At 38.6% G+C, this 15,437-nt stretch overlaps 1 protein-coding gene across 2 annotated transcripts in view; it reads right to left on the minus strand.

The window, feature by feature from the left end:
- Positions 1-15,437, minus strand: part of AHCYL1 (adenosylhomocysteinase like 1) — a 72,380-nt gene that overhangs the window by 19,923 nt on the left and 37,020 nt on the right. For both annotated transcript variants that reach the window (XM_054980164.1, XM_054980166.1), the window contains exons 3-6: positions 13,353-13,496; positions 12,765-12,865; positions 12,158-12,260; positions 9,058-9,152 (exon numbers count right to left, since the gene is read on the minus strand). In XM_054980164.1, the coding sequence (XP_054836139.1) occupies positions 9,058-9,152; positions 12,158-12,260; positions 12,765-12,865; positions 13,353-13,496 (443 nt within the window). The remainder of the gene's footprint in view (positions 1-9,057; positions 9,153-12,157; positions 12,261-12,764; positions 12,866-13,352; positions 13,497-15,437) is intronic.

Here is a 15,437-nt window from a genome sequence, read left to right on the forward strand (position 1 = left end):
AGTGGTACTTAAAGACTAACAAAAATTTATTCCAGCCTAAGTTTTTGTGGACTGCGGTCCATTCTGTCTGATGCAATGTAATTGGCCCTAATTAGGCAGATAGTTATCAGTGAAGGGCAAATTTTAATAAACTGGAGCTAATTTCATCAAGTGCATTAAGTGTACATTGATTAGGCTAATGTATTTATATTAAAAGGTTACAAACAGAAATGCTCTGCCTTTAATGTAAATGCGTTGGCCTAATGGATATATACTCCCTCTTGTGTCAGGAAATATGGATTAAAGCACATTATATTTAGTGATATACATGTATTCTAGTGAACTCTGTATGAACTTTACTATGGTTTTTTTTCTAGCATGTTGTATAACTACACAGGTGCGCCTTCATTTTTAACAGTCAATTAAAAATAGTGGACAGTATCAGATAAATGTTCTCTAATTGTAGAATGGACCAATGATGATCTGCTCACTTAACTTTTCCTGTCATCTTTACTGATTTATATCTCTTTATCTTGCAACTGGACCATAATGTCACTTTTTGGCTAGAATATCAGGATTGAAAATATGAATAATTAAATGTCAAATCAATCATAGTTTTTCTATGCTGTCACATGAAAAAGATCTTAGATTTCTGCATAAGGTAACAGAGTATAAAAGTACTAACAGAGACAGCAGATCAGAGGTTTGGCTGAAACAAACCTCATAAAGATTTAGGTGAGAAACTTACATTTGTAATGTGTGTTATGGGAACTTCAATGCATTTCATAGTAAATCTGATTGATTTAAACTTAGATTTAATTGAGAAATGTTAGGAGACTTTGATATCTTGCTTTATTAAAAAGACTAGAGTTAATTTTAATAAAAGAAATCATTAAACTCTTAAGAAGAATCTTTTTGCCTTGATGGGGAGAGTACTGCAAGAACCCTATAAATTATTTTCTACTGACAGTTTCTCTAAAAGGAGCTAAAGTTATTTTCAGGTCTCACTTCAAGGTCTGAACGCTGCTCAGAAGATAAAATCTTTAATCTGAACAGTTGGATGCCTTAATGAGATGTGGGTAAGTATTCCATTACACTTGGAAACATACCTTAACATGGTGAGAAAGTTTGAGTGTGTCAGTGAAGCTGTGAGCAATACTATCAGGAGTCTAAATTCCTAGCAGAGTCACTGAAGGCTCTGGTAGGTGCAAATTCCTACACAGTCCAAATCCTATTGCATTATCCATTCAATGTCCCATCCTGTTAACTGTATTGACTTACTCAATGTAATCTACCTTGAATCTCAGTAAGAAAGGCAGACTATAAATGGTGGAATAGGCAAAGCTGAAGCATCAGACTGAGATGCACACACACACACACACCCTGTTTCAGGAAGCAACAGTCACATCAGCCGATGAGAACTGAGAGTTCAAATGGTGATGAGGTGGAGGAATTCTTGAAGGGTTGCTACTAAGCAGCAGCAGTAGAGGATGATGAAACTGGTAGAGGATGTTTCATAGACTACGGCAGTAACACTTCAGCTAACCCTGGTTAGTACTGTGCAGAAGAAGGCAATGTTGGACCACTTCTGATCATCTCATACCTCAAAAAGCCTATGATGAGACAACCCAAAATGAAAGATATCATGCAGGAAGCCAGGGTGCCCAGATCAGAAGGCACTGAATTAGCTACTGGGGAAAAGCAGAGGACAAGTACAAATAGCTCTATTCTTAATGATGCAGCCGACATGAAGTTGCTGACATGAAGAGATGCAAAAGCAAAGTCCAAAGTTGTACAACACATACAGGAACATGGAATATGAGAAGCATGAATCAAGGTAAGCTCAAAATCATAAAACAAGAAATGGAATGCTTAAACAATGTAATCTTGGGTGTGAGTGAACTAAAATGGACTGGTTTAGGCCATTTTCAGTCGGAAAATTACGACGTGTTTTACTCTGGAAATGACAAACTCTAATAGTGAGTCTTGCTCTAATAGTGAGGCGATGCCTAGCGGTAGCAATTAGAAACTATAATGCAAAGTCTGACTGTGTGTGTGTGTGTTATGTGCTGTCAAGTCGCCTCCAACCTACGGCAGCCCTATGAATGAAAGACCTCCAAAACGTCCTATCATTAACAGACTTGCTCAGATCTTGCAAACTGGAACACGTGGCTTCTTTTATTGAGTCAAGCCATCTCGATTAAGGTCTTCCTCTTTTTCTACTACCTTCTACTTTTCCTAGCATTATTGACTTTTCCAGAGAATCTTGTCTTCCCATAATGTGACCAAAGTACGATAGCCTCAGTTTTGTCATTTTCGCTTCTAGGGAGAATTCAGGCTTGATTTGATCTAGTATCCACTTATTTGTCTTTTTGGCTGCCCATGTTATCTGCAGAACTCTTCTATAGCACCACATTTCAAATAAATCAATTTTCTTCCTGTCAGCTTTCTTCACTGGCGAACTTTCACATCCATACATCGTAATGGGGAATACCATAGTTTGGATTTTCTTGATCTTGGTTCCCAGAGAGACATCTTTATCTTTAAGGATCTTATTTAGCTCTCTCACAGCTGCTCTTCCAAGTCTCAATCTCCTTCTGATTTCCTTGTTGCAGTCTCCCTGTTGGTTGATGACTGAGCCAAGAAATAGAAAATCTTGGACAATTTCAATTTCCTCATTGTCAACTTTAATATCGTGTAAGTCTTCAGTAGTCATTACTTTTGTCTTCTCGATGTTCAGATGTAATCCTGCTTTGGCGCGTTCTCCTTTAACCTTCATCCGTGGTTGTTTCAAGTCTTCACTATTTTCTGCCAGTAACATGGTGTCATCTGCATATCTCAAATTGTTAATTTTCCTTCTGCCAATTTTTACTCCAGCTTCTCCTAGATCTAATCCAGCATTCCTTATGATATGTTCTGCATAGAGGTTGAACAGGTAGGGAGATAATATTCATCCTTGTCTGACACCTTTGCCAATTGGAGACCATTCTGTTTTCCCATATTCTGTCCAGTAGCCACAGAGTACAGGTTGCGGATCAAAACAATCAGATGTTTGTATTTTTATATTTATAATTCTTGATGTAAAATTCTGAGAATTCCAGATTTCCCCCCAATTTTCATTAGAGGAGTTTATATTATATTCTTTATGCCATATTTTTGACATGAAAGTATTTTGTTGTTTTTCTTCTAGAATAATATGATATATTTTGGAAATTAATCCTTTCTGTTTGTCCAGATCTGTTTTAAAGATTTTTTTCAAATTCTGTAAGGGGTTTTCCTAATATATTTCTAATCTTAAGTTTCTTCTGTGAGATGCTTAATTTACAAATACTCAAACCATGAGATATGCGATGTTGCATTTTTTTCCAGTTTTGCTTTTTCTTGTATTATGCCTTTATCAGTTAGGTCAATCAGCCTTGTTTTTTTGTTAAGTCTCCACCATTTATATGAGTTCATGTCAAGGGTCGGGTGAAACCAGTATTGGCCTACAAAAGGAGAAACTTGGGAAGGCTCATGTACTACTTTGCCTCTGGTTTTGTACCAAGCTTTTAAGTAATTGTATACTCATTGGTACCTAACACCTGTTAAATTAAATCGTATGAACCAATCTTTGTCAGCAAACTGTTAGAAACAATGCGGGGAACTGAGGACCTACATTCATTGTTGGTGGGAATGTAAATTCATTAAATCCTTTTAGGGAAAAAGTAATTAATAGAATTGAACATATCTTGGGCTGCAAGATCCCAAAAACACTAGAGGTGATCATATTCAATTGCTGGGAAGACCCCAAGATTCCAAGATCAAAAATCAACCTTATTTTCTCTTTATTAGCTATTGCTAAATTATTGCTAAATTAGCAATAGCTTCTACTTGGGAGACAAAACACAATACCCACACTTGCAAACTGGCAAGCCCATTTATGGGACCATTTTGTTGTTGTTGTTGTAGTAAAGAGAACTTTCATATTATTCATGGTTTGTTATTGTTATAAAATATTAAAAATGGAATAAAATCCAATTAAAAAACAATCAGCTGTTGTGACACCCCCATTTCTTTTAACACTATTCCTAGCTTTTCATGATCCACACAATCAAAAGTTTTGCTGTAATCTATAAAACACATGCTGATTTTCTTCTGAAATTCCCTGGTGCATTCCATTAGTCATTGTAAATTTGCAATGTGATCTCTAGTGCCTCTTCCTTTCCTGAATCCAGCTTGAACATCTGGCATTTCTTGTTCCATAAATGGTAAAAGAGTTTTTGCTGTAGAATCTTGAGCATCACTTTGCTTGCATGGGAAATTAATGCAATAGTCTGATGTTGCTGCACTCTTTGGCATCTCCTTTTTTGAAATTGGAATGTAGACAGAACGTTTCCAGTCTGTGGGCCATTGTTTTGTTTTACATATTTGTTGACAGATTCTTGTTAAGATTTTGATGGATTCCATTTCTGTAGCTTGAAATAGCTCTATTGGTATTCCATCTACTCTAGATGCTTTGTTTCTCCCAATTGTTTTAAGTGCAGCTTTTACTTCACTTTCTAAGATTTCTGGTTCTTCATCAAAGGAATTTTGAAGAAGAGTCCTGTCATCCTTCCATCTCTTCTGTATAGTTCTTCAGTGTATTGTTTCCATCTTCCTTTTATTTTGTCCTGATCAGATACTGTATTTCCTTGTTGATCTTCCAGCATCCCAAGCCGTGGCTTGAATTTCCCATTCATTTCCTGGATCTTATGGAACAGATTTCTTGTCCTTCCTTTTTTGTTGTTCTCTTCCATTTCTTTGCACTGGTTATTATAACAGATTTCTTTGTCTCTGCATGTAGATTGCTGAAAAGCTGCATTTAGAATTCTGACTCTATTTCTGTCACCTTTTGCTTTTGCTTCCCATCTATCTTTCCTCAATCATCCATTTAAGCTCCTCCTTTATTTTGGCTACAGGAATAGTCTTTGAACATTCTTCCTTGATAATATCTCTGGTTTCAGCGCATAGTTCTTCTGGTTTACAATCAATTAAACTTAGTATTGCAAATCTATTCCTTACCTGGACTTTGAATTCTTCAGGAATATCCTTTAAGATTGTATTTTGGCATTATGATTCTTTTAGTGTTTCTCTTCAGCTTTATTCCAATTTTTGATATTAGCAACTCATGATCTGTACCAAACTCAGCTCCTGGTCTTGTTTTAGCAGACAGAATAGAACTTCTCCATCTTCTGCTTCCAATTATGTAATCTATTTGGTTCTGTATTGGTTACCCAGTGATTTCTATGTGTACGATTGTCTTTTCGGCTGACTGAAGCATGTGTTAGCAATGAACAGGTTGTTGGCTTCACAAAATTGTGTGAGTCGCTCTCTTGCTTCATTTCATGATCCTAGTCCAAATTTTTCTACAATGTTTGATTCTGCTTTGTCTCCTACATTTGCATTCAATCAGCTGTGATTATCAGCATATCTTGTTTAGGTGTGTGATCTATTTGATCTTGGACACTTGCGTAAAAGTTTTTGATTTCTTTCTCCTCAGCATCTGTAGTTGGGGGCTATTCATACTTGTCCTCAGCTCTTCCCCAGTAGCCAGTTGTGTGCCATCTGACCTGGGGGTCCTGTCCTCCAGCAAGATCTTTTTTCATTCTGGACTGTCTCATCATAGGGTTTTCAAGGTAAGAGATTAGCAGAAGTGGTTTACCATTGCCACCTTCTGCTTCACAGTACTAACCAGGGTTAGTTGAAGTGACACTGCCATTGTCTGTGAAAGATCCTCCACCAGTGTCACCTTCCACTACTGCTGCCGCCCAGTAGCTAACCTTCAAGAATTCCTCTGCTCCCATCATCATTGGAACATTCAATTCTCTTCTGCTGATGTGACCATTGATTTCTGAAGGGCGTGGATACATCTTAGTCTGGTGTCTCAGCTTTGACCATTCCGCCTTGAGTGCCTCTTCCAGGAGTTTAGACTCTTGACCAAGCCTGTGTTCCTGACGGTGTTGATCTCAGCTTCACTGACACACTCAAACCCCCTCACCACGTTAAGGTGTGTATCCAGGAGGGGGAAAGTCTGACTAAATAATATCAAACTTCATGGAAAGCCTATTAACATAACCATCATTCAAGTTTATTCCCAAACTGAAAGCTTTTATGAAAGTGTCCTGGAAGAAATTAATCATATTACTAAACAAGATGTGCTGATAATCATTGATGGCTGGAAGGCAAAAGTATGAAATAAAGTAGAATCAAATATTGTTGGAAAATTTGGAATAGGATTATGAAATGAAGCAGAAGAGTTACTCATAGACTTTGGTGAACCGAATAACTTGTTCACTGTAAACATGTTTCAGGCAGTCGAACAGACAATTGTATATGTGGTTGTTATCAAATGACTAATACAGAAATGATTACATAATATGAAGTAGAAGACAGAGAAGCTATATTCTGTCTGCTAAAACAAAACTAGGAGCTGATTGTAGTACAGATCATCAATTGATAATATCAAAAATTAGAACAAAGCTGAAGATAGAACACTAAAACAATTGTCGTGCCAAAATATAATCTAAATAACATTTCTGAAGATTTTAAAGACCAGGTAAATAACAGATTTGTGATACTAAGTTCAATTGAACATGAATCAGAAAACTATGAAATGAGACATCATCAAGAAAGAATGCACAAAAACTATACCTGTAGCCTAAAGAATCTAAAAGTCTCAATGGATGACTAATGAAATTCTTGAAATTGCTAAGGATAGGCAAGAAGAAAAAGGAAAAGATGACAAAAATAGAATCAATATAATCTTTATATGCGCCCCCTCGCCCAGCTGGTGCGGAGTTTCGGACTGGGTTGTCACCAGTATGCAGATGACACGCAGTTTTATCTGTTGATGGGCGGCCAACCTGGCTCTGCCCCATATGCCCTTCTGAGAGCTTTGGAGGCCGTGTCTGGTTGGGTGAAGCAGAGCAGACTGAAGTTGAACCTCACAAAGACGGACGTCCTGTACTTGGGCCTTGGGATGTCGGATGCGAGGTTCCATCTCCTAGCCTTTGGGAGGGCCCCGTTGGTGCCCGTTTCATCGGTTAAAAGTCTTGGCGTGATCTTGGATTCCTCCCTGTCTATGGAGACCCAAGTCGCATCTGTTGCCTGGACTGCTTTTTTCCACCTGCTGCAAGCCAGGCAACTTGCCCCCTATCTCTCAGCCCAGGACCTAACGACAGTGATCCATGCAACGGTCACCTCCAGGCTGGACTACTGTAACTCACTCTACGCAGGGCTTTCCTTGGGTCTGATCCGGAAACTACAATGGGTCCAGAACGCTGCTGCTCATGTCCTGATGGGTGTTCCATACAGGACACATATTACACCAATCCTACAGCAGCTTCACTGGCTCCCTGTGGAATTCCGGATCCGTTCCAAGGTGCTGGTTTTAACCTTTAAAGCCCTAAACGGATTGGGACCAGCATACCTGAGGGACCGTCTCTCCCTGTATGTGCCCCGGAGAGTGCTTCGTTCAGCGGGTAAGAACTTACTGGTGATCCCTTGCCCTCGGGAGTCTTGTTTGGCCTCGACCAGGACCAGGGCCTTTTCTGTCCTGGCCCCAACCTGGTGGAACTCTCTGTCTGAGGACACTCGGGCCCGCCAGGATCTTGTATCATTTCGGTGGGCCTGCAAGATGGAGATGTTCCACCAGGCTTATGGTTGAGGCCAGTGTCAGGACCATCACTGAGCCTCCCACCAGTCTCCGGTATTCGAGTACAGCTCGTCTGTCTGTCTGTCTCCTCTTTGTATGCTGGGGGCAGGAATGTGTAGCCAACCATTGAAGGTTTTTGTATACATATGATTTTAACTGCTGAATTTTATTATAAAATTTTTTATGCAATTGTATTTTATGACTGTTGCACCCTGTCCTGAGCCCACTTGTGGGGACGGCGGGTTAAACACCAAATAAACTAAACTAAACTTTCCATTTTTTAAAAAACTTCATTTAAATCCTGCCTTTCTCCCCAACGGGGACCCAAAGCAGCTAACATCATTCTTTTTTCCATCTTTTTTTCTTGAGTTAGGCTGAAAGTATGTGACTGGCCCAAGGTCATCCAACAAGCTTCCACAGCAGAGCGAGGAACTGAACCTGACTCTGTCCATCACTCTAGCCACTACACCACATTGGCTCTCAATAGATTCAATTGGCAAAGGGGTCAGATGAGGATGTATATTATCTCCCTATCCAATCTATATGCAGGAGAAGAAAAGCTGCATTAGGTTTAGATGGTGGAGTGAAAACTGGTGGAAGGAACATTAACTATTTAAGATATGTAGATGATACCGTGTTACTAGCAGAAAATAGTAAAGACTTGAAACAGCTACTGCTGAAGGCTAAAAGAGAAAGTGCTAAAGCAGGATCACAGCTGAACATCATTTCCTATCCTGCAGCTCAATCATCAACCAGAAGGAAGACTGCAACCAAGAAATCAGGAGATGGAGACTTGGAAGGGCAGCCATGAAGGAATCAGAAAAGATCCTTAAGGATTAGGATGTGTTGCTGGGGACCAAGAGCAAGTTAATTCATACTATGCTATACCTTGTTACTATGTATGGATGTGAATGTTGGAAAGTAAAGAAAGCTGACAGGAAGAAAACGTATTCATTTGAATTGTGGTGCTGGAAGAGAGTCTTATGGATACTAAAGACAGCCAAAAAGTGAGTTCAAATCAAGAACTATGAGCCAGACTGTCTCAATAAAGGAAGCCATGGCCTTCAGTTTGTGAGACCTGAGCAAGGTTAATGATAGGACATTTTCGAGGTCATGAATTCCTATGTTCATCATAGGTCAGAAGCAACTTGACAGCAGACAACACACTGGATGTATACCTCATGAATCTGATGAAGTGAGCTCTACCTCACAAAAGTAATTGTTACTATTCCTAGTCTGAACCTAAGAGTTCAGAACAATGCAACGACAGTCTCTCCTTCTTTATGCATCTACTTAAGAACCCAAATTAATTTTTCCATTATTTTGACACAAAGCATCACTGAATGGGGGAAAACAGAAGAAAGGGCAGAACAAAAGGAGAGAAACATAATGGAATGTCCCATTACCATGTTGGCCTGCCATCCATCCACATTAACACAGCGGTCAATGCACCACCAAAAATCATCCTCAGACTCCCCCTTCCAGGCAAACACAGCAACACCTAAAAGAAAAAAAAGGTGTTGCATTTTGTTGAAGCAAGAGTATTCAATGCACACTTGGCATTAAGACAATATTGACACAGAGAAGACAAGACAAAATGCTCACCATAAGCCTTCAGCTTCATCTGTACCAATATGTATAACTGAAGCTATCTATACATGGTACATTTTTGAAAGAAGTTATGTTAAGGCACCAAAAACTGAGAACCCAAGAGTCTACTGAACTAATGACTGACAGCCAGCAAATAGTATAGTTTGTGCCCTCTTCTTTTCTTTTCCTCAGTTTAGACAATCTGAATGACCAGGCTAGTTGAAGAGTCATTACCTTTCCAGCATGAATAAATTATAGGACTCTGATCTCTTGCAGCAGTCTCTAGATGCTTAAGTATACCTAACAACAAGGCTCAGTTTACAGCTCACCCTGCACCAGCTTTATATGGTCTTCTTGTACAATCTATAGAAGATTTTGGTATCTCTTGGTCATTATTTCACAACTAATACCTGTTTCTTGTTTGCTAGTTTCAACATTCCACTAGACTGGATTCTTGGCTGGAATATGTAAGAACAGAGAACAAACTAAAACAAAGTCCTGCAGCTCCTTAAAAAATAAATATATTATGCCTTGAGTTTTTATAGGCAAGAGATGCATCCAGAATAGGGTAAGTAATCCAAAACTAAACAAGCTCTCATTATGTAACCTAGCTTCTCCCAACAAGTTCAAGGGAGTCCACCTGGGTGTGGAATGTTTCTTTGTACAAAACTGACAGAATACTCAACAGGCTGGTCATGGAGGGAATTTATAAAAATATTAGAACAGTAAATTTGGCAACTATATTTGACTCCCCCCCCTCCCATTTTAGAAACCCAGGCAGATACGTGTTAGAGTCATACAAGTTTTACATAAGCCCAGCAATAATATAGTATTTTTCTATAACTGCTAACATTCTAAATGATTACTTTTTTTCCTGGAAAACACTTCCCATTAAGATCATTATACTGGTCAATGACTGCCCATTATTTAACCACAAATATGCCATACAGCCAAGAAAGCCACTGTGTAGGAGGCAGCTTACCTCTTATTTCACTATGGTGGCATTTTTAGCAACACCAGAAATTAGAGTTGCTTGCCTCCCAGCCCTGCAGCAATCAGGGGAAAACACAGTATCATAGCAGAGTTCCTCCTTCAGATCATCTGCTATAACTACAAGCATCTACAAACAGACTTATTTTTATTAGCTGGGGTTACTTTGCTTTTAAAATTGGGGCTTTTAATATTTGGTAACTGTAGGCAGACCATTTCAGAAGAAAAGCACCTTGAGGCCCTTTTTAAGATGCCTTGATTTAGTGTCAGGTTATAGTAACACAATGCATCTTTTTAAAAGTTAGTTTCGCAACAATTCATTCGTTTCTGAAATTAGCACAAGTTTCACACATATTGATGTTTAAAAGACTTTCCCCTACAAGTTAATGTTTTAAAAACTACCCAACCATGCACAACCCTATAGTATAGTTGTTCTTTTTTATTTATATAGTTTCATACTTTAACCAGTGTTCCACACTGTTCCACAGTACCAATTCCTACATGAAGCAACTTTATTTATTGCAACAGGCAACTCTATAAGAGAGATCCATATCTGTAGATCTAGTGGTGTCTTATTATCTAGTAAACAAATCAATCAGCAAATGAAGCTGAAAATCATTATGAATCTTTGTAAGGATCTTTTAACCATTTTTTTCATGTACAGTGCCAATTCATTTGTTTTGTGTACAATGCCACTTAATCATTAAGTGATTTTCTTTCAAATTGGTGTTGAAAAAAATTAATCCTTTATATTTACATCTGAAACAAGGTGTTATGACCTTTACTTTCTTTGAGTAGATATTTCTTTTAATCTTTCCCTTAACACCCTCTGGGTAGTTTGCTGCCACCAGGAATATTATATTCCAATATATTTTATTTAAGTTTTCCCTTTGGTAACGTTCCTAAGCGTCAGGCTCCTTTGTGGTTCTATGTGGCCCTGAGGATAGGAATGGGATATAGCAATGACAGCTACTCTGGGATATAACAAAACAAAATAAACTTTTATTTAGTCAAGAAGCGTATTGGTTTCATAAACGTAGTTCTTGGTTCTTAAAGTTACTTCCTATAAACTCATTCACACAGATCTCTTCTAAGGCTTCACACACAGTTAACCTCTTTCTTTAACTCAACATTTCTCTCACAGAAATGCTTAAAACTCCTCAGGCAGCACACAGCCAGCCTCTCTTTCTCTGACTCTCATTCACAGAAATATTAAACCTGCTCAGGCAGCCCACAGCTGGCCTCTCTTTCCCTGACTGAGTGTCCTTTCACAAACATGCTCAGTTCAGGTTCCACACAGGTTATATTTCTGTCATAAATACTTCAATATACTCAGGCAGCACACAGCTAGCCTGCCTTCTTCTGACTGAATATTTTCTCTCTGCCCTGTCAGTCTCAAACTGCATTCACTCCGCCCACACTCTCAGTCATCAACCAATCATATCACTCACTCATCCCTCTCTTTCACCCCTCCCTCTCCACCTATCTCACCAAGCATTTAAAGATACATGCACACATTTACTTGAAATCATTACACAAGGGTTCTAAAAGATCTTCTTTTTATTATTGTCAGAAGCCTGCAAAGTTAGTATCCTACTGAAAAATTCTGATAATAGAGCTTTTATGCTTTAAATTTCAATTTTCTGCAATTCCTACTTTTATTGTATTGTTTATTAGATTTATTATCCTAATGATTGCATTGATTTACAACATTGAATAATCCGCCTCAAGTATCAGTGAGAAAAATGTAAAATGTAAATAAATAACAATAAATAAATAAAAAGAGCTAGAAATGTTCTGACTCAAGCGTATATGTTGGTACACCCTGTACCTTTAAGCATTCAAGAATGCAATGGAGCTAATAAGTACTGTATTAAATAAAAATATCATTTGTATTTGTGACTCCAGTGACTGTTCTTTACTCACCAGCCTCAGCTAATGCTGCAGCCACCTCATTCTGAGTGGAATAAATATTGCAAGCAGACCAACGGCACTGAGCTCCCAGTGCACACAGTGACTCAATCAATACCTGAGGGACAAAGCAAATATACAATCAATTTGAACATCAATGGTAATAGTTGACCGGGGGTTGAGCACATACAAACCCACAGCTAGAAAGTTATTTACTTCATTTAAGTGTATAACCCACACTTCTCCAGGGTCTCGAGACAGGTTATATACAATAACCAATGCAAAAAGTTGTAATACCTGCAGGACATAAGAAATGCAACCCCTATACTTCTACAGCCATTTTACCCAACATTATCTATGTAGCAATGCACCGCAGTCAGGCAAACCCAACATGTACCCTCTTGAGATTCTGGTGTTGCCAGAATGGCAAGTTTCTGGATAGAGCAATGACGCACGTGTTCATGAGCATGCACACGAACACACAGACAGCATAATAACCAGATTATGTCAGATTACTCATGTGTATTTATGCAGCTCTTCCTCTTCTCTCCCTCTGTTCAAAGGGACAGATGACCTGCAGAGATGCCAGCTTGCATACAGGTAGCAGAACAGGGATACTTACCGCAGTCTGTGCTGTTATGTGAGTACATCCTACAATTTTAGCTCCAGCTAAAGGCTTCTCCCCCTGAGCTCGTTTTCTAAGTGAAATCAGTGCAGACATATCTATGAAAGCAAAATAAAGAAATTTATTGAAGTAAAAATAATCTTGTGTTCACAGATTTAGATAAGTCAAAGAAATATCTGAAGGTGAAGAGGTACTAGATAACAGGGACTGTAGAAAAGAAAAGACCAATGATGCCCGCCATCTTTGATAGCACAATGGAATGTCGGTGAAGGATACTGACAAATTGCCACTGTTGCTCCACAATTTAGGGTTCACAGCCTATTAATTTATCTCTAGTATTGAAATGGTTAAAGACATTTTTCACATGTTGATCACTTTCAATTGCTGGTGACAGAAGCTCATTAACTCCACTTGTTGAGAAGATCCTGAAGGTTTTCTTTAAAATAAAGCCTATATTGTTTGCTGACATTTCAAAAGAGGTAGGTTCCTAAGATAACTGCCAAAACCTTGGCAGTACCACAGCGCTTTTGAATATAATTTTCAAAAACCACGAGGAGGAAGTCAGTCAAACAGCCCATCCTTTACCTTGCTCTGCTATTTCTATTTCTCGGCGCCCGAACTCTGCCTGCTTGATATTTTTAACACAAAAATTGCTGCTACCCTTGGAATTAGTTTGCTGCTTTTCTCGAGGGGAAACCTCATCATCAGAGCTGTCTGTGTAGGATGCCGCTAGAAGAACAAAAACAAAACATACTCCATAAGAACAGGATACACATGAAGGAGGATCAAGACAATCATGATGTCTTACCCAACACTGACATTTTACCATCTGTTCTACTTTAACTTTATTCTGCTAATTCATCTTAAACACAGAAAAAGTCCTGGACGATCTGCTTCCTATTTCAAGTATTTCACTTCTTGGCTTGTATATACGAACATAAGGTGGTACCATGTGGGTTTCAAAAACTGCATGATATCAACATCCTTGAAAGATTACTGGCAGACAAAGCACATCTTATTTATAAAAAATGTATACTGTCTTTCAGATAAACCAAACCACTAAATCGAGGCATCTTAAAAAGGGCCTCAAGGCTCTTTATAGTTAAGGTAAAGCAACCTCTAACTGCATGAGAAACATTTCACCAAACAGCATGGCAATAAAAGTTCTGACCTTGTACACGCATAAGCAAAATATATGGGATGTAATAAGCAAGGGTCCTTCAGAACATATGTATTCAATGGGGGAGATGACTTTTATCACATTTAAAGCAACTTTTCTGCAGGGTGAACTTTACATCAGGCTTGTTGCATATTCAGCTCATGAGGACTGGATCCATTTTATTCATTGTTTCTGGTCCCATATTGCTTCAATTCTTTAATTCTTCATTTTGAGGGAGATAAACTGAAGTGGTGTGTTTTTTATTTCTGCATTTGAAAAATTCTGCGCAGGCTCTGAGGACTCATCAGTTTTCTCAGTTGATTGATGAAGAAACTTAAAAGGTTTTTTTTTTCTTTTTAAATGGCACCAATGTTTAAAAAAAAAATAAGGAAAAAAACTTGATTGGTTGCTGTTCAACCAATCAGGATGCAGGGAAATAAAGGGGCGGGTGCAAGGCCAGGTCTCATGTCAAAGAGAACATCCTGCATTTCAAGAAAGCCCCAGGTTGACTTTGCTGGGGAGAAAAATTGTGGTGTGTGTGCAGAGAGAAAAGTTGAATAAAAACTGGGAAAAGATTGATTTTGCAGCACTTGCAGCCTTTCTCTGGGAAGAATGAAAAAAAGTATGGAAAGCAGTTTGGAGACTGAATTAGGGTATTTTGACCATGTGTGCAGAAGTCTGGAGAGAAATCAATGCTGTATGAGAATCTATGAAAAAGATATTTTCTAACAAAACTGAACCCCTCCACGCTGGGAAGAGTTAAAATTCTGCTCATTCTGTGCAAGCTAGGGAGCCTAGAACTGACAGGAAACTGGGTGACCTTTTTAATGACCACCTTTTATTAAAAGTCCCAGCTGTCGTGTGCTCATTTCTCAGGGAAAAATGCCAAGGAAACATCAGTGATCAATGTTAGTGCTTTGATTTTTAGTTCATTTTCTAGTTTCTGCAGCATCAGCTGCCTTAGTCCTGATATATATTCCCATGCTTGTGTTCTTAGTTGATAGGAGTGCTTTCTAGTTAAATAAAAATCCCTTTTCCTTTTAAAAATCGCAGACTGTGCACAAGTAATACATTCAGAAGGATGACTGTTCATACCCAACACCTAGACAAGGTAAAGATTTAGGAGGGAGACAGACTCTATACTTGTGTGTGTGTGTGCATGCGCGTGCACACACACAATACCCTACTTTCACTGAGCTGAAAAAACGGGGAGGAAGCTTAGTCCAGCTGGTGGCACACTACTTTAACAATATCCAAATATGTTGATAAATCTACCTATTTTGACTGTATGAAAGTGTTTCTATCCAAATAATACATTTTATTTTGTTTACTAAAGAATTTGTTTTCTACCATATTTATTTTCCCCTCAGATGGTAGAAATGAAGAAATATGTATTAAGGTGCAGCAGTCTGCAATAGACATGGGCACGAACCGCATTATGGACTTCAAAAACCCATGAAATTGGCGATTGCGCAATCGCGATCTGGCAGTTCATGATTGTCCACGGCAAA

Source organism: Eublepharis macularius, chromosome 5 (genome assembly GCF_028583425.1).
Source record: "Eublepharis macularius isolate TG4126 chromosome 5, MPM_Emac_v1.0, whole genome shotgun sequence".
In the NCBI taxonomy this organism is placed as follows: Eukaryota; Metazoa; Chordata; class Lepidosauria; order Squamata; family Eublepharidae; genus Eublepharis; species Eublepharis macularius.